Source organism: Panthera uncia, chromosome C2 (assembly GCF_023721935.1).
Source record: "Panthera uncia isolate 11264 chromosome C2, Puncia_PCG_1.0, whole genome shotgun sequence".
NCBI classification, from domain to species: Eukaryota; Metazoa; Chordata; class Mammalia; order Carnivora; family Felidae; genus Panthera; species Panthera uncia.
The window spans coordinates 144,801,287-144,826,004 of NC_064810.1; the positions used below are offsets into that span (position 1 = coordinate 144,801,287).

The window sequence follows — 24,718 nt, forward strand, 5'->3', positions numbered from 1 at the left end:
CCATGCCATTTGAGAACAAAACCCTCGTGTTTTTTTTTTTTTTTTTTTTTTGTCCCTCCCCCCCCCCCCCCCCCCCCCCCCGCCACACTCAGGAAGCATAGCATAGAGACTCAGAGCACCTGGGGTAGAATTGGGCTCTGTCTCCTCTGAGCTGTGTGATCCTGGGCAAGTTGGTAAACCTCTCTGGGCCCCCTGTCTGTAAACGGGGAGAATCAGCCATAAGCATGTGTCAGCTATCCCCATCGTCATTATATAGAACCTCTGTGTGCTCTAATAGGCTGTTTTCACACCCGCTTCTTATTTAACCCCACAGCAGTCCTGAGAGTGCCCTACGGTTCACTCATGAGGGAGTTGAGCCTGCAGGAGGTTAAATCAGGAGTTTGCAAACTTGTCTGCAGGAGTCACCTGGGGCCCTTCACAAGTTACTGATGCCTGCTGCCCTGGAGACTGATTTAATTGGCCTGGGATGTGGCCTGGGCTTCGGTGCAGTTAAAGGTCCCCAGGTGATGGTAATGTGCAGAGACCCGCGTGGGACCGAGCTTGTGGACCTAGAGGTGGGCGGAGCCCAAATCGGATAGTGCTCAGTGAGCTTTCCGCCGTCTCTGTGTGACTTGAGAGCCAGGACTTGGCTGGGAAGTTTTATGATCTGATTTCCAGAGCCTTCCCAGAGCTGAGCCCCACGCCGCACCCTCACCCATCAGAGCAGATTTCACACCAGGCTTTACGTGTAAAGTTTTGTTTGAGTCTTAATCCTGAGTTCCTAAACAAAACATGAGAAAGCGTCCCTCCCATTCCAGGCACGGACATGGCGGTTGCAAAAGCAAGTACTCTTCTGAATGCATTTGCATCTTCCACTATTTAGTCCATGAACACAGTTGTTGGCGTCTGTATGGGTTCTCTCTCGCCATCCTGATGCTAAGTAAGATCGCAGAATCTCGGTGGCCTAGAGCACAGCTGACACCCGTGGGTCCCCTGGGGGTCGGCTGCTCTCAGCTGGGTGTTTCTCCGCTCCGTGTGTCTGTCATCTTCCTGCTCGGCCCAAGGGGCTAGCCGGGGAATGTTCTCACGGTGAAGGCAGCAGTACAAGGAAACCAGCCCCACTTCTGCACAAGCCGACTGCAAGACCTCCTGCGTCAGTCACGTCGGCTAGTGTCCCGTTGACCACAGCAAATCACATGACCGAGCCCAAAGTTAAGAGGTGCGGAAATATGTCCCACTTGCTTTGAGTCCAGGCACTTCGTGTGGTCAAGCCTAACATTAGTGGAAAGGAATGCACTCTTCCCCGTGGAAAGGACGGGGTGGGTGGTTTGAACACAAATCTGTTACAGATGTAAACGTAGACGTTGGTCCATAGGTGTTTGTGGTAGCAGAAAGTCGCTAGGTATTAAACATTGAAAGATACTTAGATAAAATAGAATACACTTCCCCAGGAAAAGAGAAAGCTGCTATTTAAGATGATGTAGAAACTATGTCAGTGAAAGTTATTCATGCCATAAAATGGAGAGAGCAGATTATGAAACCACATATATATTATGTTGCCAATTCGGAGAAGAACTATGTCTATTCATATTTCAGGAACTTAAAGATGTGTGCCAAATTGTTAATGATCATCTGGGGTAGAATTATGGAATATTTTTATTTTCAAGTTCTATTCCTCTGAATTTGCTACATTTTCTGATACATATACATATCGTAGTAAGAAAAACATTTTAAACCGGGTTAGATGGGGAAGCTAAGATTCCGCATTCCTCTCAATTGCCTTTTTTTGGTAACCTTTCCATAGGCAGCAAGATAATGGAGAATGGCCTTCTCTTCAAAGAACTTCTGCAGACTCCGAATTTTCGAATTACTGTGGTTGATGATGCAGACACCGTCGAACTTTGCGGTGCTCTGAAGGTAAAGTCAGTCTTGTTATTTCTGCTCGAGGAGCTAATTGCGGCCGGCCACTGTTAGCGGTGTTGAATCTGAGCCTGAAGAGTGGGCTCTGTGTTCATGCCTGCGCTTCAGCGAAGAATAGTGAATTGAGAGCCTTGTGTATCACTTCCGGCCTTGCCCCAGCCTTTCCTGGGTGGTGGGAAGTTCCTCTCCCACTGGGGTTTGCTTTTACTTGGAAATGTGGGGAAAGTGTGGTGTTTTATTCTTTGGGAAACTGGCAGCATTAATATTTAAAAAGGGTGGAAAGTCTCTTGATTGTAGAATTTTACCAGAGACCAAAGCATTCCATTAATTCATATATTTCTCTCCTATGTTGTCTTGAGCCGGAAAGGGACTTCTTGCCTCTGGATTATGCTACTCGGTTGCTTTGATAGTTTGGTTGGTTGTTGTTTTTAATGGAAAAATAGTCTGCTGCTGACAAAGGTTTTTCCAAGAATGGTTTAAAAAGATTTTTTTTTTAATGTTTATTTATTTTTAAGAGAGAAAGAGACACAGAGCATGAGCGGGGGAAGGAGTAGAGAGAGAGGGAGACACGAGAGAGGGAGACACAGAATCCCAAGCAGGCTCCAGTTTCTGAGCTGTCAGCACAGAGCCCGATGCGGGGCTCGAACCCACGAACCCACGAACCGTGAGATCATGCCCTGAGCCAGAGTCGGATGTGTAACCGACTGGGCCACCCAGGCGCCACACGCATGGTTCTATCTTTGTCCGGAAAGGGAAATGGTCCAATTACATAAGCAGCTTCTACTGGCCAGTGGCCTGGGAGGGTAAAGGGAAGGGTTTCCACAGGGGCTCCTGACTTGTTCCGCTCTGCCTATAAAAGTCTCGGTCGTGGGTCCCTCTCTCGCCTAACTCTGGGAAACAGCCAGTGAGGAGCTGGCTGGCCTTTCTGATCCTTCTCCCCCTGGAATCAGCTGCTAGAGCTGCCTTCTCAAAAAAAAAAAAAAAAAAAAAAAAAAAAAAAACCCCACAATGTGAATGAAAACCCCCCCCCCCCCCAGTCCCTTTTGAGCCATTTCTTTTGTAACAAAAGCCGCTTTTCAGGAATTTGAGCACCTCGGGAAGGAAGTCACACAGTCTGGCATTCATCCACCTCCCTTCAGCAGGTAAAAATGGCAAAGACTGAAAGAACACTGAAGAGACAAGAAACCAAAGACTGCCTTCCCGCCCTCTCTCTAGATCGAACGTACCTCCTTTTTGTCTCATCAGAATTTAACACCACTTTCTAGAATTAATATCCTGTGTGTGTGTGTGTGTGTGTGTGTGTGTGTGTGTGGTCACAGGTCCTTACACCGTGAGGATGTTAGGAACGAAAGCCAGCTAAAGACTGGGGCTCCCAGGCAGCACAGGCCCCTACTTCTGGATGTCCGCGTGGGGCGTCCTTCCCGCGACTGGCGGGCCCTGTTACACAATGAAGACACTGGCCTTGGCTGCTTGGTTTATCTTTGTTGGTTGAGATTTTTATGTGTTTTTAATAGTCCTTCATTAAACTAATGACCAGTTGACAACAGGGGCCTCGTGAACGCCTAATTGCTCAGCCCCAGCCTGTGTTGCTCCAAAATTGTTTTTAAGCGACTGGATGTTTCTGGTGGTGGATGGAGAAGCTGTGAGATCCTGCCCGGGACAAAGGGTGTTTGGGGGGTGGAAACAGAAAGATTCTAGATTGAGGGCTCTGGAAAAGCTTCTGCTAATGGGACCTCATGCTGCTCTTGTGTCTGAGCTTAGACCGGCTTTTCATTTTTGTTGGCAGGAAGCCGGTAAGCGGATCTGTGCCTGCTACCGGGACAGAGAGTGGTTCGTGGGGGGCAGAGACAGATGGGGTTGAGGACCATTCATCATGCTTCCTCTGGCTATCCTTTGAAACAGGATCAGTTACCATCATTCCCGTCAGCTTGCATCAGAGCTGGGATTTTTGGAAACCGAGAAACAGGCACTTTGGCAGTAATTGAGGCTAACCATTTGGTCACGCAGATAAGGACATGGCGATCCAGAGAGAGTAAATCACTCAAACGTAGCGAATATTGGCACAGCCGGAGTGTGGAAGCGGGTTCCAAGCATCTTAGTGTGGTGTTCTTTGGTTACGATGTACAGCCTGACGTTTCTGGTTTGTGTCCAGTTGAATAGAATGAATCCCTCCCTTGTCAGAGGCTGCCAAAGCAAGGACAGATGGACAGACGTTTCTTTTATTACATAATTGATGATGTGGAAATGTTGGGGTTCAGAGCAAACGGTCAAGAGAGAATTCTTGAGACATCTTCGGTGCAAAAAGGTGGTTTCATTAAAGCACAGGAACAGAACCCCTGGGCAGAAAGAGCTGCACTGGGGCTGTGAGGGGTGACTGACTGTCTAGTTTCAAGTGGGGAGGGGGTTAGGGAGAGGAAAAGTCTCTAAGGAATTTTGGAAGCAAGGTTTCCAGGACCTTGAGGGGGCCAGCTGTTGTTAGGAAAATGTCATTTACTCCTGCCTACTAAAACTTTAGTCGTGAGACCCTTTAGATGTGTATCAGGGGCCATATGCTTGGAGGATGATTGCTAACATATATTTGGGGGTAGAGATAAAGGAAGTTTCCAAAGGCATTTTTATATCTTAAAGGAGACGTAGGATCCTGGAGGTCGGGATGTTGTGAAGCTAAGATTTGCCTTTTGCCCTTAGCAAAGTATTAACATCTAGGCAGCTGAGTCCCTAGAGGAAGGTCACTCTTCCTGTCTCAAAGGCCTGTCAGTGGCCTGTAGGTTGCCAGGAAATTTAATTTTTTCCCTTGCCTTTTTTTCCCCCACATCAATTAATAGTCTGTTGTTTTTTCCTGATTATAAAAGTAGGCACGTTCACTGTTTCACACAACAGATGGATGTAAAGAAAGTAAAAATCACCGATAGCCCCTGCATCCTGAGATACGCACTGTTGATGCTTTGTATACCCTTCCAGTCTTTTTAGTGAGCATACGTAGGCATAGGGCTGCTTTTAAAAACAAAAACTGGGTCTTACTGTTCAAATAGTATCACATGTTTGCCTCTTTCACATTAAATTAACAATCTTCAGTAATCTCTATACTAGCAATCAAAGAAATGTACACTGTCCCTTTTTTGTGCTCAAAAACATGACGTTTGAGCTACAAAAATAAAAATTGAAAACAACTCACTGATAAAACCAAAAAGAAAATGTAACGGTTTTCTGCAAAATCATATTAGAGCAGTGCATTTTACTGCCTTCAGAACGTCCTTTACCTCTGACCTATATTAATCTCCAGTAAGGCAATATTCTTTTTTAAATATCAGCTTTATTTAAGCATAATTCATGTACATTAAACTGCATCCATTTAAGTTCCTAAGACAGTGGGTTTTAACAGGTGTGTGCATAACCCTGAAAATCACGATAGGGAACAGTTCCATCATCCCCAAGGGATTCTCTGTGTCCCTTTTCAGTCCCCACCCCAGCCAGGCTGTTCTGCTTTTGTTCACTACTGTTTACGTTTTCTAGAACTTTTATAATGGAGTTGTACAGTTATCTACTCTTCTGTGTGTGGCGTCAGAGATGCTTTATCAGGATTGGGTTTCATTAGCAGAGAACCAAAATAATAGCGGCTGACCGCCATAGAAGTGAATTTCTTTCTTATGTAAACATCCTCAATCCGAACGAAAGCTCCTTTCCACACAATCCTCAGGGAGCCAGGCTCCTAACAGCTCACAAGGATTGGCCCTTGTCTTCGTGTTTTGTTTTGTTTAAATTTTTTTTTAATGTTTATTCATTTTTGAAAGACAGAGACAGAGCACAAGCAGGGGTGGGATGGACAGGAAGGGGGAGACAGAATCCGAAGCAGGCTCCAGGCTCCGAGCTGTCAGCACAGAGCCCGACGTGGGGCTCGAACCCACGAACCGCAAGATCATGACCTGAGCCAAAGTCGGACGCTCAACCCACTGAGCCACCCAGGCGCCCCAGCTTGTCTTCATGTTTTAAAATGGTAACCAGAGGGGTGCCTGGGTGGCTCTGTCAGTTAAGCGTCCAACTCTTGGTTTCGGCCCAGGTCATCATCTAGTGGTTTGTGGGATCCAGCCCCGTGTCAGGCTCTGTGCTCTCTGTGCTGACAGCGTGGAGCCTGCTTGGGGTTCTCTCCCTCTCTCTCTCTCTCCGCCCCTCCTCGGCTTGCGTTCTCTCTCTGTCTCTCAAAGTAAATAAACATTAAAAACAAACAAACAAACAAACAAGGTGACCAGAGCTCTAGCCATCACATCTGCAGGAGGCAGATGGTTTCATGTGAATGAGCAGTACCTCATCGTGTGACTACACCTAGCTGCAAGGGACGTCGGGTCCCCTGGTTAGCCACGTATTTGCATCAAAGTCAGGGACGCTGTGACTCTGGAGGAGGAGAGTAGGTGGGGAGATAAACCCATAACCTGTGCCACAGCCACCTGACACACCCCTACTGCTGGGCGTGCAGGTTTCTTCCAGGGCTTTGGCTGTGATAAGCCATGCTGTGCTGCACGACCTCGTGCCTAGTGCCGGGGCCACTGCTGGGCCACTGCTGGATCCCGCTAGCCACGTGTGGCCATTTGCATTTACATTTGAATTCGTTAAAACTTAAAAAAAAAAAAAATTAACGGTTCAGTTTCAAAGACTGCGGCCCCACACGAGTCTTTGGTGAGTCCCAGTGGCTCGTGGCTACCCGGTGGGGCGAGCAGATGTAAGGCATTTACATCACTGCAGAAATTTCTAAGGCCGCGTCTCAGGGGTGCCCAGCCTGGTGGGCTACGTGCGTGCGGGGTTGACACCTCAGCCAGGCCGCCCTACGCAGAGCCTAACCTGCCAGCCTTGCTAGGGGTAGGCCCACACTGTGCAGTCAGAGCTCTCCCTTAGGCCCAAAGCTCCGGTACCTGGCCTCGGGCAGAATCGGGTGGAGTGTTGGGGGTACGGGAAACAGTGACTGCTGCCTGCTGCCTGCGTTTCACCGGAGCCCTGCGTCCTAGGTGGGGAGCGTGTTTGCATAGCCTGCGGGCGGCCTCGGCCGGCTTCTCCACTTTTATGTTCTTTGTGTGAGAGGCTCGGAGTGGAAGGAATCGAGTCCCATCCAACCCGCCCTGGCTCCGAATTGCAACGATGGCACTTCGGGGCGAATGATTGCCTCCGAGCGTTGCCACGACCCAGGAAATGGGGAAGGGCTTACGCGCGCCTATCTTCTGAAAATCATGGTATTTTTAGCTCCAGAATAGTTTAAAGCAGATTTAAATGCACAGTGGATAATGATAACTTTCACAGCTGAGTGATCTCAGAGGACATCTGCTCGGATGCTATTCAGACACGATCTGACTGGCTCAGTGTGTTTATTTTTCTTTTGACAGTGATAAGTGGTGGAGGGGAGAGAGTGAGGGTTTCAAGATCCATCATAAGGCGATTAAACTGGATCGGCGCCCAGGGTCCCCTTAGAAGGGAGGAGTTTACCCTGCCGTGGTCTCCTGCTCTTCCCCCCCCCCCCACCTTCTAAAGTGGGGAGGTCAGCCATCTGGGGGAAACTGAGGTGATCCTGACCTGTGTGCCCTGCGGGGAAGGGGGGTCACAGAAGGGCCAAGAGGCCGGCTGCAGTCCCAGGCCTTGGACACCCTCATTTGCTTTTTCTCTGGGAGCAGTGACATGAAAGGTCAGAAGCATTGCTCTGGAGCTCAGGGCTCATCCAGTACAGCTCCTGCTTGGATGCTTCCAGTGACCGAGGGCTCACTCCTTTACCTCCAAGTCTTTTAGATTTAGTGAGGTCAGCTCTTCCTGTTAGAAAGTTCTTATCTTGAATCAGAGGTGGCCCCTCTGTGCCTTTCATTCACTGACCCCCCAGCGGCCCAGTGTGATCTACCCCCTGGAGAGAACTCTGGGGCCAGGCTGCCTGGTCGGGCAGGTACCCACTGTGTGACCTTGGGGGAACTACTTCCCCTGTGTGTGGGTTTCCTCACCTCTCTCTTTGCATGATAATGGGACCCGCCTAGTAGGAATGTTGTGACGATTAAACCAGTTAATACTACAGGAAGCACTTAGAGGGTCGATAAGATTAAGTGTTGTTTTTGTTATTTCCTTCCATAAATCTTTTCTTCTCCTAAGCCTACCCTGTTTACTTCCTAAGCCTTCCTGAAGGCCAGAGAGGCACTCCCCTTTGACACCTGACTGGCTGCAGAGGGTTCCGGAAGGTCTCTGACCCTAGGTGGGGTGGGAGTGGCCGGGCCATGTTAGCCACACCCTGGAAGCAGTAATAAGGCCCAGGGAAGAGAGTGGGCCTGAGGGGCCGGACGTAGGGCCTGTCTTCCTGGGAAGCCACTGAACCTCCCTGAGCCCGCCAGGGGGCTGGGTACACACGTGTGAGGGCTCCCCGGAGGGAGAGTGCCGGTGAGACTGTGTGCACAGGGGCCTCACCGGGGGGCACTTCGTAAATAATCCCTCTCTCCTCTGTGTCTAGGAGCCCCCTGGTGGAAGGAAGCTGTTTTATCTCCTTCGATATATAGCCTCCTATTGTGGTTGGTCTGTCAAGTAACCCCCAGAATGGGTCCCATCGTGGCGAAGGGGGCACAGGAGACAGTCGAGGGGGCGTCGGAGAGCCATTTTAACAGTCTAACCATCTGGATCCTTGACATGTTGCCATGGTAACTTCAATAAAACCATTTGGCAGGCTCACCCGGCAGTTGGCCTCACGGCCTGGTGGTCAGTCCTCCCACAGGTCCCCAGGTGTCTCTTTGCTGCCTCAGCACTGTCCCACTTATCGGCAGCCCCAGGGCAGGCCACAGCTGTACCAGCTTTCCTGGAGGGATGTCACCACCTTAGAAAGGCCTTGAAAGATCTTGTCTAAGCCCCGAATTTTGATACTGAGGCCAAGAAGGCTCAGAGAGGTGGAGTCATTTTCCCAAGGTCACACAGCAGAGTCAGAACCAGAGACCATCTGGATATCTGTGCGTGTGCTTTTGGTGCCCCCCCATGGCTTGCTTAGTCTGGCTCCTCTGCCAGGAGGGGTGTCTGGGTCTGTCTGGACCCAGCCCTGGGTGTTCTTGCCATCCCCGGCTCGTCTTTGCACAGCGCCCCGCGTAAAAGGTTAGGGTGTTGTTTTGCCCCTCCGCACCTCAGGGCTCCTCTCACACTGCCTGTCCCCTCCTCTCTTCCGGATGCTACCAGACCCTAGAGTGTGCCACGCCAGGAACCGCCCACGTCCTGCATCAGTGAGCACACACAGTGGTACTTGGGGAGAGATGGCTGCCGTCGGGGCCTCACGAAGCCTGCAGTTCACATTGCCTGTGTGGCCAGAAGGGGTTGGGAGGCTTTTGCAGGGTCCGGACAGAAGTCGGTAGCTTTTGAAAACCTGAGCGCTCTGCAGAAGACCCGATTCCTCGTCAGCTCTATCTGCAGCTGTAGGAAGCGGGGTCTAAATGGAGTCGGGCCTCTGTAGGGCGAGACCGACCCCCCTGGAAGCTGCTTGGTTGCTCTGTCCCAACAGCTCATAACCTCCCGGGGAGGCTCTCGAGAACACAGCAAGTGCGAATTCATCTAAAACCTGCACGTGTTCCTGTCGGGTCTCTGATCTTTTTATAACTTTTTTTTATTGTTTATTTTTGAGCGAGCGCGAGAGAGAGTGCGAGCAGGGGAGGGGCGGAGAGAGGGAGACACAGAATCTGAAGCAGGTTCCAGGCTCTGAGCTGTCAGCACAGAGTCTGACATGGGGCTCGAACTCATGGGCTGTGAGATCATGACCCAAGCTGAAGTCAGTCGCTTAACGGACTGAGCCACCCAAGCGCCCTGTGTCAACTTTTTAAAAAAAATGTTTATTTATTTTCGAGAGAGAGACGGGGACAGAGGATCCGAAGCAGGCTCTGTGCTGCCAGCACAGACCCCAATGAGGGGCTCGATCTGATGAACCGCGAGATCATGACCTGAGCCAAAGTCGGACGCTTAACTGACTGAGCCAGCCAGCGCCCCTATCGTCAACTCTTTGAGGACAAGCTTTGGGTCTCATTCTGTCTTTGCAGCTCCTCCCTGGGGGCGCCCTCAGCCCCCACGTCCTCCGCCACCAGGGCCCGCCCCCACACGGCATGCTTAATACACATGGGTTGAAAGGAAAATCAGATTTTCGGTACCTCTTGCAGAACATCACTTTCTGCCCAGGTTATAATTATCGTCGCGCGTTTTGTTGTCCCATTAGGCCAGAGGTAGGCAAACTTTTTCTGTAAGGGCCACACAGGAAATGTTGTGGGCTTTGGGGCCCCTATGGTCTGTGTCGCAACTACTCAAATCTGTTGTTAACAGCGCCAGGGCAACCACAGGTGGTACACAAATAAGCAGAGGTGCCTGGCTTCCAGTACGACATTATTTACACAAACATGCAGTTGGCCCTTCGTTTGCTGACCCCTGGACCAGATTATCCGCTTCTGGAGAGGCAGGTCTGTGTCTCATCTGCCTTGTGTGGGGCGAGTTCATGCAAGAGCGGGGGCCCCACGAGTGCTTGTGTAGGGATAATTGCATGAGGCAAAAGGCTGAAACTTGACCGGCACATACGTAGACCTACGGACCCAGCAATTCCGCTGCTGGGTACACACCCAACCGAAACGCCCGCTTGTGGTCACCGAGGGATATGGGCCAGCGTGGCCACAGCAGCACCATTTGCCGTGGCCCCAAACTGGGAACTACCCCAGTGCCAAGGGTGGCTCAGTCGGTTAAGCATCTGACTTCGGCTCAGGTCGTGATCTTGCGGTCTGTGAGTTCGAGCCCCGCGTCGGGCTCTGGGCTGACGGCTCGGAGCCTGGAGCCTGCTTCGGGTTCTGTGTCTCCCTCTCTCCCTGCCCCTCCCCTGCTCATGCCCTGTCTCTCTCTGTCTCTCAAAAATGAATAAACATTTAAAAAAATTTAAAACAAACTGCACTGTATTCACACGGTGGAGTGCAGTACAGCAATGAAAATCAGTGTGCTGTAGGTAAAAATACAGCTAAATCTCACAAACATGATGTCCAACTGAGACAAAGACACAAATGGTTACATACTGTGCGGCTCTTTTCACATAAAATTTCAAGACAGGTAAAGCAAATCTATGCCGGTAGAAGCCAGGAGACTGGCTACCTTTTGGGGGTGCCGACTGGAAGAGGGTGTGGGGGTGGCATTCTGGGGCACTGGTTCCGTTCTGTTTCTGGATCAGGGTTCCGGTTACAAGGCGGTGTTTGGTTTGGGAGCATATCATCGAGCCGTGTGCTTGTGACCTGCATACCTTCCCGTATGACCGTTCGAGCTGAATAAGGCATTTGGAAACAAAAAAGACAAAAAGTCAGTTTGTGCAAACAGTGTTTAGCCAGAGACTACGAGCAACCGTTCTAGCTCTCTGGGCGATGTTCCTCAGCTGCTGTCTCCTACTAACCCCAGACCCGGGCTCTTGGTCCTACGAACAGGAGCACAGAAGGCTGGTCCCTCCTTTCGTCTTTGACAGTCAGGGCACAGGAGCCGACGCTGGGGACGCTGGGGCGGAGCGTTCCGACCGCGGGCCAGGGGTCCCTGCCTCCGCCTCTGCCCCCACCTTCCCAGCCCCCTTGTCTGCGGCGGGTGTGTGACGGGCATGCCCCGGCTTCCCCGATTCCTTCCAGAACATCGTAGCCGTGGGCGCCGGGTTCTGCGATGGCCTCCACAGCGGAGACAACACCAAAGCGGCCGTCATCCGCCTGGGGCTCATGGAGATGATCGCTTTCGCCAAGATCTTCTGCAAGGGCCAGGTGTCCACGGCCACCTTCCTGGAGAGCTGCGGCGTGGCCGACCTGATCACCACCTGCTACGGAGGCCGGAACCGCAGGGTGGCCGAGGCATTTGCCAGAACCGGGAAGGTAGCCCCTGGCCTGCCCTCGCCCACCCCTCCTCCCTCACTTGAGACTCTTGGGCCGGGGCGAGCCACAGTGCAGTGGAGATAGAGCCCAGCATTTGTCATTTGCTGGGCGTGTCCTGCCCGTGCCTGTCTCCTTTCCCTTAAGAGTACTGAGGCCTTAGCCCTGTAGCTTGTAGGTCTCTCTTTCCTTGGCTCGTAGGGCGGGATCGCAGCTCCCTTCCCCAGCTCACCTCTTGAAAGAAGGGATTCTCTAGGCTTTACCATAGCGTTTGCATCCTTGTTTTTAAGACCATTGAAGAGTTGGAGAAAGACATGCTGAATGGACAGAAGCTCCAGGGACCTCAGACTTCTGCTGAAGTGTACCGGATCCTGAAACAGAAGGGGCTGATCGACAAGTAAGTACCCCGCAATGTCCCTGTGACCAGAGGGGGGCCACCCCCTGCTTCCCTCCTGACCGCCAGCCCGGCCGGCGCGCACGGGCACAGCTGCTTGACAGGTGTGTGCAGAACCCCCCCGGATTAGTTCCGTCCTTAGCGTGACGCGAACTTCTTCCTGCCCTGGAAAGGAGCGCTGACATGGACCCGGGCCCCACCTCAGGGAGCAGAACTCAATTCTGTGAAGCTCGTTACAAAACATGAAGTTTGAGGTTCTGCTTTTTCCTGCAGGATGTTTGCCAAGAGCCCCGTGTCCTAGGTTTTAAATTAAAAAGAAAATGTTATAAACAGATGTAGTCTTGAGGGGCGCCTGGGGGGGGCTCAGTCCATTGGGCATCCGGCTCTTGATGTTGGCTCAGGTCATGATCTTACGGGTCTGTGAGTCTGAGCCCCGCGTTGGGCTCTGTGCTCACGGTGTAGAGCCTGCTTGGGATTCTCCTCTCTCTCTGCTCTTCCTCCCTCTCTCTCTCAGAATGAATAAATAAGATTAAAAAAAAAAAAAAAAAGATACAGTGTTGTTAATAAAATGCCAAACAACTGAGAAGAGAAGAAAGTGGAGGTTACTCCGGAATTCTACCCCTAGAAGTGCCCTGTGTTAAGGCCTGGTGAGCAGTTTTGCGGTCGCTGGGTCCTCTGTGACCCTTCCGAGCTGCGAAACTATTCAAGGTGGGCTTGAATTTGCCACTCCATTTGCCACTCGATCGAGGCAGTAAATCCTATAGCACCACAAAAGCTGCCCCCCCTCTCCGTGGCTGCCCTGTGGCCTACCTGCCACGCAGCCCTTTATCTTGCTGGTTGGCTGAACCTTCATCCCTAACCAGGATGCCAGCTGATACTAGACACCATCTAATAACTGCGCACATGGACGTACGTACGCGCATATTCTGTGTATCCTGAACTCTTCGGGAGGGAGGGGGGAGGCCTGGTCGCCCGGAAGAGGAGGGGGCCGGGCAACGGTGAGGCTGCCAATCGTGGCCAATCTGGAGCACACGCTTCTCGCTGAGCCGGTGGTGGTTACGGACGTGCGTGCTGGTGTGTTTCCTTCATCCTCTTCATCCAGTCCGGATATCTGCTGTTCCCGACCACACACCGTTCCCTCCCCTACGCCCAGCTGTCCTCTCTGGACCAGTACAAACTGAGCAGCCTTCACGCTCCCCACGAACAAGTGGAAATGAAGGAGGACAGGGCATTGGTCTTCCTTCTTTAATTTGCATTTTAGTTCTCTGAAATGGCTTTTCAGAGCGGCCTGGCAGGGTTGGAAGTCACAAACAGGCCTCCGGAGGTGGAGAATTACCTTTAAATCGCGACTAAAAGGAAGATCCCTCCTCCGATGTGCCCGGGTTTTCCTTACGTACTTAACTGCACACAGTAGTGTGTTTGTGGCGGGTCCACTTTGATGACCATTAAGTATTTATCAGGAATTTTTTTAAGTCTTAGGAAAATACTTGGCTGTTGGCGGATGATGATTATCTCCCAGTCACGGTTTTAAAGTGGCATCTGTGTGCTACCGTGGGGTGTATTGGATGGGACCCTATCATTGGACGAGTTGGCCGGGGTTACATAGGGAATGGAACTGGCATTCTGGGATCAGTACCTGCCTGTTTGAAAAAGCACATGTAATCAAGCAGGCGACACTCACCTCTGAGCAGATGCCCCTCCTCTGTCCTGTCCCATTTTCGTTCTTCTGATTAGAAACTGAACAGGCCTGAGCCTGGGCTTAATGAGGTCGCTGCCGGGTTCTAGGGCACAGCACGCTCCCCCCAGGCCGCAGTGCAGATCCTGTGGGGCCCTCCCTTCCCCTACACCGCCTCCCAGAGCCGCTCAGGCCGAGCCTCCCTTCTGCTCTCTGCCCTCGACATCACCTCTTACCTTGATTTTTTTTCCCTTTTTCATCCCAGCCATCACCACCTGGGTCTTCCTCCCTTTCCTTCTCCTCTCCCTTCTCTTCTCCGTGGCTACAGAAACAGCAGTGAGCCGGAGGGCAGCATTTAAGGCCCCCTTGTGGCTTACGAGCCAGGTGGTCTTGGGTAGGTCATATTTTTATCTGTCCTGTGCCCCAGTTTTCATTATCCACCGAATGGAACCGGTGGACCTGTGATTGCCACGGTGCCTTCTCCCTGGAGTGTTCACATTCACAAGCTTCCTGCACATCCAGAGCGAGTCCTTTAGGTTGGCATTTGGGGCAGCCTCTCAGTCGTGTTCCAGCTGTACTTTCTAACCGTCCTGTTAACCCCTACGACCCCTTCTTCACTTGAAGCAGACCTCCCTCTGCCCCAGACACCTCCTTCTCGGACTTCTGTGTGCGTCTGTCCTCCTGCTGTCTGCTCTGCCTGGACGGCCCTCCTCGACGTCCACGTCAGCCCTGACCATCCTCGGGGTGGCCCGGGTCTGTCCTCGGAGAAGCCTTCATCCATATCCTCTAGACACAAATAACTTTCCCCGCTTTGAACATATTGTTTACACCGGCGGCCAGCAAACTTGTGCAAAGAACCACATAACAAGTATTTAGTCTTTGCAGCTTGCATATAGCTCTCTGTCATATATCCTTTTTTTTTCCTTTTACACCCTTTGAAACATGTAAGAATCGTACTTAGCTTGCGGGCAGTACAAAACAGGCCACAGAGCAGACTGGCTTCTCAGGCTGTGACTTGCGGGCCCCAGGTGTAGACCGTACCTCTGCTCGTGCTGTGGGCTTATTACATAAATGTACAGTTTCACTTTCTTTCTTCAGATTTGGAGGGGGGGCAGGGAGCACATGTTCTTGTTAAAAAAAAGAAATGTGATGCTTTTTGAAAAAAATGTATTTAGAGAGGGAGAGAGAGAATGTGCACACACAAGTCGGGGAGGGCCGGAGAGAGCGGGAGAGACAGAATCCCAAGCAGGCTCCCTGCTCTCACACGGAACCCGATGCAGGGCCTGACCCTGTGAGGTCATGACCTGAGTGGAAACCAAGAGTCGGACACTTACCGACTGAGTCACCCAGGCTCCCCAAGCATCTGACTCTTTTTTTTTCTCGTTTTCCTTTTTTTTATTTCATTGGATTTAATTCTTTTTTTTTTTTAATATAATTCACAAATTGGCCAACATACAGTGTGTAAAGTGTGCTCTTGGTTTGTGGGGGTAGATTCCCGTGGTTCCTCGTTTCCATACAACACCCAGTGCTCATCCCAACAAGTGCCCTCCTCAATGCCCATCACCCACTTTCCCCTCTCCCCCACCCCCTATCCACCCTGAGTTTGTTCTCTGTATTCAAGAGTCTCCTATGACTTGCCTCCCTCCCTCTCTGTTGGTAACTATTTTTTTCCCTTCCCCCATGGTCTTCTGTTCAGTTTCTCAAGATCCACATATGAGTGAAAACATACGGTATCTGTCCTTCTCTGACTGGCTTATTTCACTGTGCATAATACAGCATCTGACTCTTAATTTCAGCTCAGGTCATGATCCCAGGGTTGTGGGATTGAACTCTGTGCTGAGCCTGGAGCCTGCTTAGAATTCTCTCTCCCTCTCCCTCTGCACCTCCCCTGCAGGCTCTCTCTCTCTCTCTCTCTCTCTCCTCTCTCTCTCTTTCAAATAAAACTTAAAGAAAGCCAAATTCTGGAACAAGGCACACAGTGAAAAGTGGCTCTTGATCCCCACCTTAGCCGCAGGCACTCTCTGAGTTTTTAGTATCTGCTTCCGTTTCTGTAATGGGTGTGCTGTGCTCCTCATTCGGCTCTGTCCCTTGCTTTTCTTCACGTTAGGATATGATTTGAAGATCGTGCCCCATCCACACCTATACATCTCATTTAATGGCTGCAGAACAACCCACTGTGTGGGAGAACCACAGTTTATTTAACCTGTCTCCCCTGGATACATAGTAAAGTTGTCTGGGTTTTTCTTCTGCTGTCAGCTTGGCTTTATTAAATTTCCTGTGCGTGCATCTTTGTGAGCATGTGTGAGTGTAACGTGTTTGTATTCGTTTGTGAGGGCTGCCGTTACACAATCCCACAGACCGTGAGGCTTACGTAGCAGAAATTCGTTTTCTCACAGTTCTGGAGGTTTAAGATCAAGGTGTCTGCAGGTGCCTTCCTTGGAGGCCTCTCTTCTTGGCTTGTAAATGGCCATCTTCCCCCTGTGTCTTCACATGGTCTTCCCTCTGTCCATGTGTGAGTCCTAATCTCCTTTTTTCATAAGGACACCAGCCATACTGGTTTAGGGCCCACACTTATGAACCCCGTTTAACTTAATTACCTTCTCATGGGCCCTCTCTCCAAATATAGGTACTGGGGATTGGGGTTTCGTTGGATGAACTTGGGGACTGTAAGCACAATTCAGGCCAGAACAGTGTTGTAAGCTCCTTGATGGCTGGGGCCTTATTTATTTTTTATTGTTTTTAAATGTTTTATTTATTTTTGAGAGAGAGAGAGAATACAAGTGGGGCAGGGGCAGAGAGAGAAAGTAACAGAGGATCTGATGCAGGCTCCATGCTGACAGCAGAGAGCCCGATGAGGGGCTCAACATGGCGAACCGTGAGATCATGACCTGAGCCGAAGTTAGACACATAACCGACCCAGCCACCTAGGCATCTTTTTTTTTTTTTTCTTTTTTTAAGTTTTATTTATTTAAGTGATCTCTACACCCAGTGTGGGGTTTGAACTCAATGACCCTGAGATCAGGAGCCAGCCAGGCGCCCCAGGGCCTGATTTATAACACCTTACAGCCTGCACCTGGCTGAAGCCTGACACTTTGTAAGCCCTCAGTATCCATTAGTGGGATGGCTGATTGATCGGCTTATGTCGATATTTTTCTGTGAAATATTGTCTTTTGCCCTCCTTTCACCTCTAACCTCATTTAGAGAGTTCCCCAGATGGATCTAATTGGCCTTGTAGCGTTTTCTGTTATAGAAAATAGCATTTAGACGGTCAGTATGGCCGAGGGGTTGAATGTTGGCTCCAGAGTCAGAAACTGTGCCTCAGTTTCCTTGTCTATGAAATGGGGATAATGTTATTATCCACCTCACAAGGTGGTTGTGAGAATTAAAAGAAGTTACTTGTCCATAGAAATTCTTTCCCCCATACTCCATATATCTTGTTAACATCCCATCTACATAATCCATTTTGGAAGGTGCTGGTTGTGAAACTCAGGGGTACTTTTGGCTGCAAGAGCAATGCCCAGTTAAAAACGCCTCGAACATGGGGCACCTGGGTGGCACAGTCGATTAGGTGTCTTTGGTTCAGGTCATGATCTCATGGTCCATGAGCTTGAGCCTCGTATCAGGCTCTGTGCTGAGAACTCAGAGCCTGGAGCCTGCTTGGGATTCTGGTCTCCCTCTCTCCCTGCCCCTCCCCTGCTCACACACACAAACACACACACACACACACACACACACACACACACACTATCTCTCTCTCTCTCTCTCTCTCAAACATAAAAAAAAATTTTTTTTTAAATGCCTCAAACAATAGGTCTATTTTCCTCATAGAACAAGGATTTTGGAGGTGGACGTTATTGGTGTTGGCACAGTGCCTTAAGATTAGAATCTCAGTAAACAGAGGAACACAGGGGAAAGGAGGGAAAAAATAAGATCAAAACAGGGAGACAAACCATAAGAGACTCTTAAATACAGAGAACACACTGAGGGTGGATGGGGGTGGGGGGATGGGCTGGATGGGTGATGAGCATCAGGAGGGCACTTGTTGGGATGAGCACTGGGTGTTATATGTGGGGGATGAGTCACTGGGTTCTATTCCTGAAACCATCATTACTCTATATGTTAACTAACTTGGATTTAAATGAAAAAAGATTAGAATCTCAGTGATTCCATTGGCTTTCTCTCAAAAGCTCAAGATGGCGGCAGCAGTTTCATGCCTCACACACTCACACAGCTGCACTCAGAGACCCAGGGCAGATGCAGTCCTGGGGCGCAGAGTTCCCCTCCAGTGCCTCTCGAGGAGAGGAGTGCCTTCCCCAGAAGCCCTTCGCAGACGTGTTGTCTTGCTCGCTAGAACTTGCTTCATTGACTAATTCTAGGAGAAGGAAAGGCTGGGAAAGTGAGCACTAGGCTACTGGCAACGTTGGTAAAGAGAGAAGGGGGTTGGGAATGGCTTTGGGTGGCCACTCGTCACCTGCCCCCGTGCTTTGGGGACGCACAGTTTCTCATCATAGGGACGGCAAGACTAAGCCGTGGAAAGAAAAAAGGGGCAAAAATCTGCCGGCTCTAACTCCCGTTTGTAGTAGTTCATTCAGTAAACACTCGCTGAGCACCTGAGTAGCCCCTCCCCACCAACCGTGCACTGAGGATGCAGAGGTGAACGAAAGAGACTGGGGCTCTGTCCTCTGGGAGCTTGCTAGGACGCGGTGGCCATCTTGTGACTGTGTGTAGAAGCTGTCACTTACTGCATACCCACCGTGCACACTGCACACATTAAACAGAAGTCACGTAAGACAACAGGTCCGGCCCCATATTACATTGCAAACAGGGCGAGAGGGGTTGTGAAACTTGCCTAGAGCTCCTAGGCTACGGAGTCAGATTTGACTCCAAAAAAAATAACAACACATTCTGTGCCGGTGATAGACGTATGACCTATCAGAGCTGTTTGCTCTTCTTAAATTAAGTTGTCATTAAAGGATTCCAGCTAGATCATTTTCAGAATGGCCTTTAAGACTCTATTGATTCTGTCAAACTCACTTTGGGCTGTGAGCGTGTGTGTGTGTGTGTGTGTGTGTGTGTGTGTGTGATTGAAATTAACTGCTTCAAGCCTGATTGAAATTAACTGTTACTTCCTTAGTGATACCTGCCGTTAAAAAAAATCCTTGCTGAGGGGCTCCTGGCTGGCTCAGTTGGAAAAGCATGTGACTCTTGATCTCGGGGTTGATCTCTTCAAGCCCCATGTTGGGTGTAAAGATTACTTAAATAAATAAACTTAAAAAAAAAAAAATACTGGTATGCCTGGGTGGCTCAGTCAGTTAAGCATCCGGCTCTTGATTTCGGCTCAGGTCACGATCTCCTGGTTTGTGGGATTGAGTCCTGCGTTGGGCTGTGCTCTGACAGTGTGGAGCCTGCTTGGGATTCCTCTCTCTCTCTCTCTCTCTCTCTCTTTCAAAAATAAAAAAATAAACATTAAAAAAATAAAATAAATTAAAAAATACTTGCTGAGCCAGCTGTACCCTGGGGATAATGCGGTCTTTTCTCACAGTGGTTTATTAGCACAAACCTTTATACCCTCGGCCATTTCAAACCTTCCTTTGTATTTGTGTTCACAGCGCCGGCTTCCAACTTGAGATCAGTGCTTTGCTAATTGTGGGTGCCCACGTTGATTTTTGCAGGAGTGTTCCAGGCCTGAACTATTTCTGGTAACGTGTGGGCTGCCTCATCTCTGTCCTTGGGTGATCCCCTTTGGAGAAGGGAGAGCAGTACCTCCTTGCAAGTTAAAATTTATTCTCCCGCCTTTTAACACAGTGACAGAAACTTGGACTCGCTCCAGACTTGACCAAGAGCCTGAGCTGCACGTAAATGACCACAGATGGCCCTTGCGAGGATGACCATGACTCCTCTGTGGACCGTGCATTCCAAACAAGTCGGCAGAGGGTGGTCTGGGTCGTACCGACGAGAGCCGCAGTGCAGAGGCTCTCTGCCGACCAAGTAACGAATGTGGAAGGCGTTCACTGTGTTGTCCAGAGAAGCACGCCTGCCTGCGATCTGTTAGGCAGGAGAGGAGGACGACTTTGTTCAGGGGGGTAAACCAGATGGCCTAATTTGTCTTTTCACATTCTTTTCTCCCAACCAGGTTCCCGTTGTTTACAGCCGTGTATCAGATCTGCTACGAAGGCAAACCCGTGCAAGAGATGTTGTCTTGTCTCCAGAGCCATCCAGAGCACGTATAAAGTGGCTCGTGCGGTGTGCTGGGTACCGTGCTGCCTTTCTTGATCAGTCTTTTTCGTTCAAATGGAAACTGGGACTTGGCAATACGACGTGCGCTTGACCCTAATCCCATCATGAGTGTGTGTATGAATTTTTACCGGTTGGTGTTTGAATTGCCAGAAGCAGTTCGGCGGCTAAGATGTGTTGGGCCACAACTAGACGCATGGGTGAACGTGCGTGTCTGTGTTCATTTCTCATGCCGTGGATGTTTCTATGAACCAAAATTAAAGGTCCTTTTTAAAAATTACTTTTGAAAATTTCCCACCGTGGTAGCTTTGCAGATGGGAACTATCTCAGCTAAATTTGTTTACATTGTATCCATATGCATTTGAGTGAAGGGATTTTGTTTTTTTTCCTCATCATCTTCATGTTAAGACCGAACCAGCATTAACATGGTAGAATGGAGGAGTGAGCGTGTTCAAAGATCAACATACTGTAACTCAAACTCTAGCTCAAAGCCAGCATAGTTAACTACTTTGATTGTGGGTTGATTTTCTTTTGACAATGAGATACTTCTGATGAGGTGATCCACGTAATGTATCTCCCCCTTGCTGCAGTTCTCTGCATTTTTAGCCCCTTTTCTCTTCACTGGCTGCCAGAATGTGCTTCCTTTCGTAAAGGCTTAGCAGTGGCGGAAGGCAGAAAATGCATCCGGGATTTTCCTGCTGTGACTGACACGTTCTTCTGATTAATGACCCTTGTTTGATGCTTTTTGTTTGGCAGACCTTTGTGCAAACATTTCCTCTAAGCCTCACAGATCCACTGAGAGGGGGCTTCTGTTATTCGTCTTTTGAGTTGCAGTCCTGTGCCCTGGTCACCTGGCGAGTGGGGGCCGAGCTGGGAGTCAAGTCCAGCGTCCCCCCCCCCACCACCCCAGCAAGGTGCCCAGACCTCAGGCATCACCGGGCTGGAAGACCTCCAGCTAATTGGTTGTGGCAGATGCCATGTGCAGCCTTTGCTGAGATTCTAGCAGGGCTTTCTGCCGCTGACATTCGCGTGGGGCGTTGTCTAGATGCATGCCACTCAAAGCGCGGTCCTCATCCCATCAGCTTCACTTGGAGCCCCTTAGAAATGCAGGTTCCCAGGCCCCGCCCCAGGCACTGAAGCGGGGTAAGGTATCTATGCTTCAGTCTGCCTTCCCTGGGTTTCTGATGCTCACTACAATTTGAGAACCACTACTTGAGAAATCCCACCCAGATCGGCACTTCTCAAACCATGCTCCACGGGAAATGAGCGTCCTGGGATCGCGGGTTGTTCAGGAGTTCCCTGGCAAGGTCAAGAGTGTTTGGGGAAAGCTGCCCGTGCACATCCCTCTTGAAGGTGGAGAATGCATGTCAGTGTGTCAGCGGAACTTCTCTAACCCGGCAGGTCTCGAACACATTCTAGACTATGGAGCTGTTTTTGGCAAAGAAACTTGCCGAGTTTTCAAGGGAACGCTGTTCGAGGCTGAGGTGACCTGAGGACAGCCCCAGTATACCCTTCACTCCCTGCAGAAGTTAGGATGAATAGCCACCTACCTGTGGTGGTGTTAGCCCCGAGCTTTTACAGTTCAGGCCTGCCGTGACTCTTGGATGAAGCTTTATTTAAGGTGACACTGTCAGTACAACAGGTAGATGTCAACCTCGCTGAAACGCACATTATGTCAAATAAGTGCTTTTAATTCTAGAATTAGAATGGGAATCACTGTATCTTCTCAAATGAGACTGATTTCAGGATAGCATTATAGTTACCGTACATAGCACTTGGTAAGTGTTAAGGGAACATATGAATGTCACTTACAGATTCATGGATTTTCAGTCACTTTGTAGGATTTTGACTTTTTTTTTTTTTTTTCTTTCAGTTTGGGACTTTTTCCCTTCTATACCTGAAATGACCGTAGGATAGATTTTTGTGGGACTTTTAAAAACTCAATCCAAAACATTTTGGGGGGCATTTTAAATCCCTATACACAGAAGTATATGAAAGCACACAAAATCTACAAATGTTATTGATTTTAGTGCCACTGTTAAGTCAATCAATTATTGCTTGTCTCATGATTACTCTTTTTTAAAATTTGTACATAGGTAACAAAGAGTTACTTTTTAAGATACGTAAAGGGCTGTAAGCTAATTGTGGTGTCTATTAAGTAGGATAATTAGATGTGAGGAGTTAGGATTTTGTCTTACGTATATTCTCATTTGCATTTGGCTTCCTAATCTGGGTTTTGTACTTGATAGTTTTTTTCTTTATGAATGTTCTCTCACTGATCTGAAGTCTGCTGACTGTACCTCTTGAACATACTTACAATATTCTGCACATTATGGAAAAAGACAAATTTTATAAGTTTGTGCTCTGCTAACTAGATATTTATTACTCTACGAGTTATCTATTTTTGTAACCACCTGTGGTACATCATTTATTTTAATTCTCATTTCTTACTAATTATGGTAATAGGGAGGGAGACATCTAGAAGAAACTCTTAATTTGTTCAGCCAATCTGTGAATGTAAAAACTACACTGTTGCCTTGCTATAATCCAGCCTACTATAATGTGGAACAAATATCTGTCTTGAAATCCATCCTAGCAGGTGGATTTCAGCTAAACTGGTTTATCATTCAGCTCGTAACTAAAACCTGGCCCCATGGCATCGGCCCGCGGAGGGATGAGGCGCCCGTGTACAAAGGGATCTTTCGTTTTTCCACCACTTCTAATCCAAGAGCCTTTTACTTACGTGCGTACTGTATCTGTTTACAGACTGTAGGTGGATATAATTTAAAAGCTTGATTTAATAAACATTTAATGACCCAACCTGTGCTGCTGGCCCTTTTTTAAAAAATTGGCTTAGTTAAGAGTTTTATTTATTTAGGTCAGCTCTTTTTTTTTTTCCTGAATTGTGTTGCATTAACAATAATAAAAGGGTAATTTCTAAAACGAAGTTCTCATCTCTAATCCCACTCCTTAAACACATCGATTTCCATTTGCCTTTGTTCCTTCCCATTGCTTGGTGATATTTTTATATAATCATCATTGTAGGGGAGGCCTTCTAGTTCTAGCCGTGCAGTGGACTGATAAATTTGAAATCCCCCCCCCCCACACACACACACCACCACCTCAAATACCTACAAAAGCTAGGAATATATAACCAGCATCCCTTTTATACGCAGGGCTGATCTCACTAGAATGTAAGGGAAATCCCCAGGAGGCTGAAATAATTAGGGACGGACAGCTAGAGCAGTAAGGTGGCTCACTGGCTTCCAGGGGAAGGAGGGGGGGTGCTCTCCGATATCGAAGGGTTAGGGTTGTAAAGCTTAATGCTAGAACTACAGCCTTCCATGGGCTACACTGTCAGGGGAAGAAACTGGCTAAGAAAACCCACCCGTAGGCACAAACAAGGAAGGTGTTGAACGTGGAGAAAAATGTCTCTGCTGAAAACTTGTAACTGTGAGCCCAACACCACAAACGGGTTTGGGGTTTAAATTCTGATACCCAGGAAACCACAAGCAAAATGAAAAACAGTTGGAACGTGGGCCCAGTCATGCCAGTAGGTAAGTGGCAGAACCGAATACAAAACCAGCGCAAACACCCACTCTGGGTCCCAGCCGCATAGGCTTCGCACAAATAAGTCTCACTGCAGATGCACTTTAAAAATTATAAAATAAGGGGCGCCTGGATGGCTCAGTTCGTTGAGCATCTGACTTCAACTCAGGTCATGATCTCACAGTTCATGGGTTCGAGCCCCGCATCGGGTTCTGTGCCGTCAGCCTGCTATGAGTTCTGTGTCTCCGTCTCTCTCTGCCCCTGCCCCACTTGTTCTCTCTCTCTCTCTCTCTCTCAAAAATAAACATTAAAAAAATAATACTAACAAGTGTTGGCCCGGGTGTAGAGAAAAGGGAACCCTCACGCACTGTTGGTGGGAAGGTAAATTGGTGCAGCCACGGTGTAGGGCTTTTGAAGAACCATGGAGGGTCCTCAAAAAATTAAACATAAGAGTCGCCACATGTTCCAATAATTCCACTACTGGGTATTCACCCTCCAAAAATGAAAACACTAATTTGAAAAGATACATGCACTCCTATGTTTATTACAGCCTTGTTTACAAGAGCCAAGATATGGAAGCAACCTAGAGGTCCATTGGTAGATGCATGGATAAAGAAATGTGGTGTATGTATATGGATGGACCCAGAGGGTATTATGCTAAGAAAAGCCAAGTACCATATAATTTCTGTTATATATGGAGACTAAAAAAACAGAAAACCAGACTTCTAGATACAGAGAACAAACTATTGGTTGCCAGAGGGAGGGGTGGGCGGGTGGGCAAAATAGGTGATGAGGATTGAGATGTACAGACTTCCAGTTATAAAATAAGCCCCAAAGATTAAAAGTACAGCATAGGGAATATAGTCAATAATACTGTAATAACATTGGTGACAGATGGTGACTGCACTTAAAGAGTTACAAAATATCTCATTATGAGTGAAATTCAATAGATTTTAAACAGAAGAATTAGATGCTCAAGGTTTCAGATAATTGAGCAATATGGCAGACGCTCTGAATGGTAATTTTGAAAGTAAAAACATAAAAAGAGAAATGAAATATTAAGGACAAATTACTACCAAAAACAATAACTCCACTAAGCAGACTTGAAAACAAACC

At 48.8% G+C, this 24,718-nt stretch overlaps 1 protein-coding gene across 1 annotated transcript in view; it reads left to right on the top strand.

The window, feature by feature from the left end:
* GPD1L (glycerol-3-phosphate dehydrogenase 1 like) overlaps window positions 1–23,823 on the top strand; it is a 58,266-nt gene extending 34,443 nt beyond the window's left edge. The window contains exons 5-8 of the mRNA XM_049629905.1: window positions 1,784–1,896; window positions 11,520–11,753; window positions 12,041–12,147; window positions 19,953–23,823. Coding sequence (XP_049485862.1) covers window positions 1,784–1,896; window positions 11,520–11,753; window positions 12,041–12,147; window positions 19,953–20,049 — 551 coding nt within the window. The 3' untranslated portion in view covers window positions 20,050–23,823. The remainder of the gene's footprint in view (window positions 1–1,783; window positions 1,897–11,519; window positions 11,754–12,040; window positions 12,148–19,952) is intronic.
* Window positions 23,824–24,718: the final 895 nt, after the last annotated feature.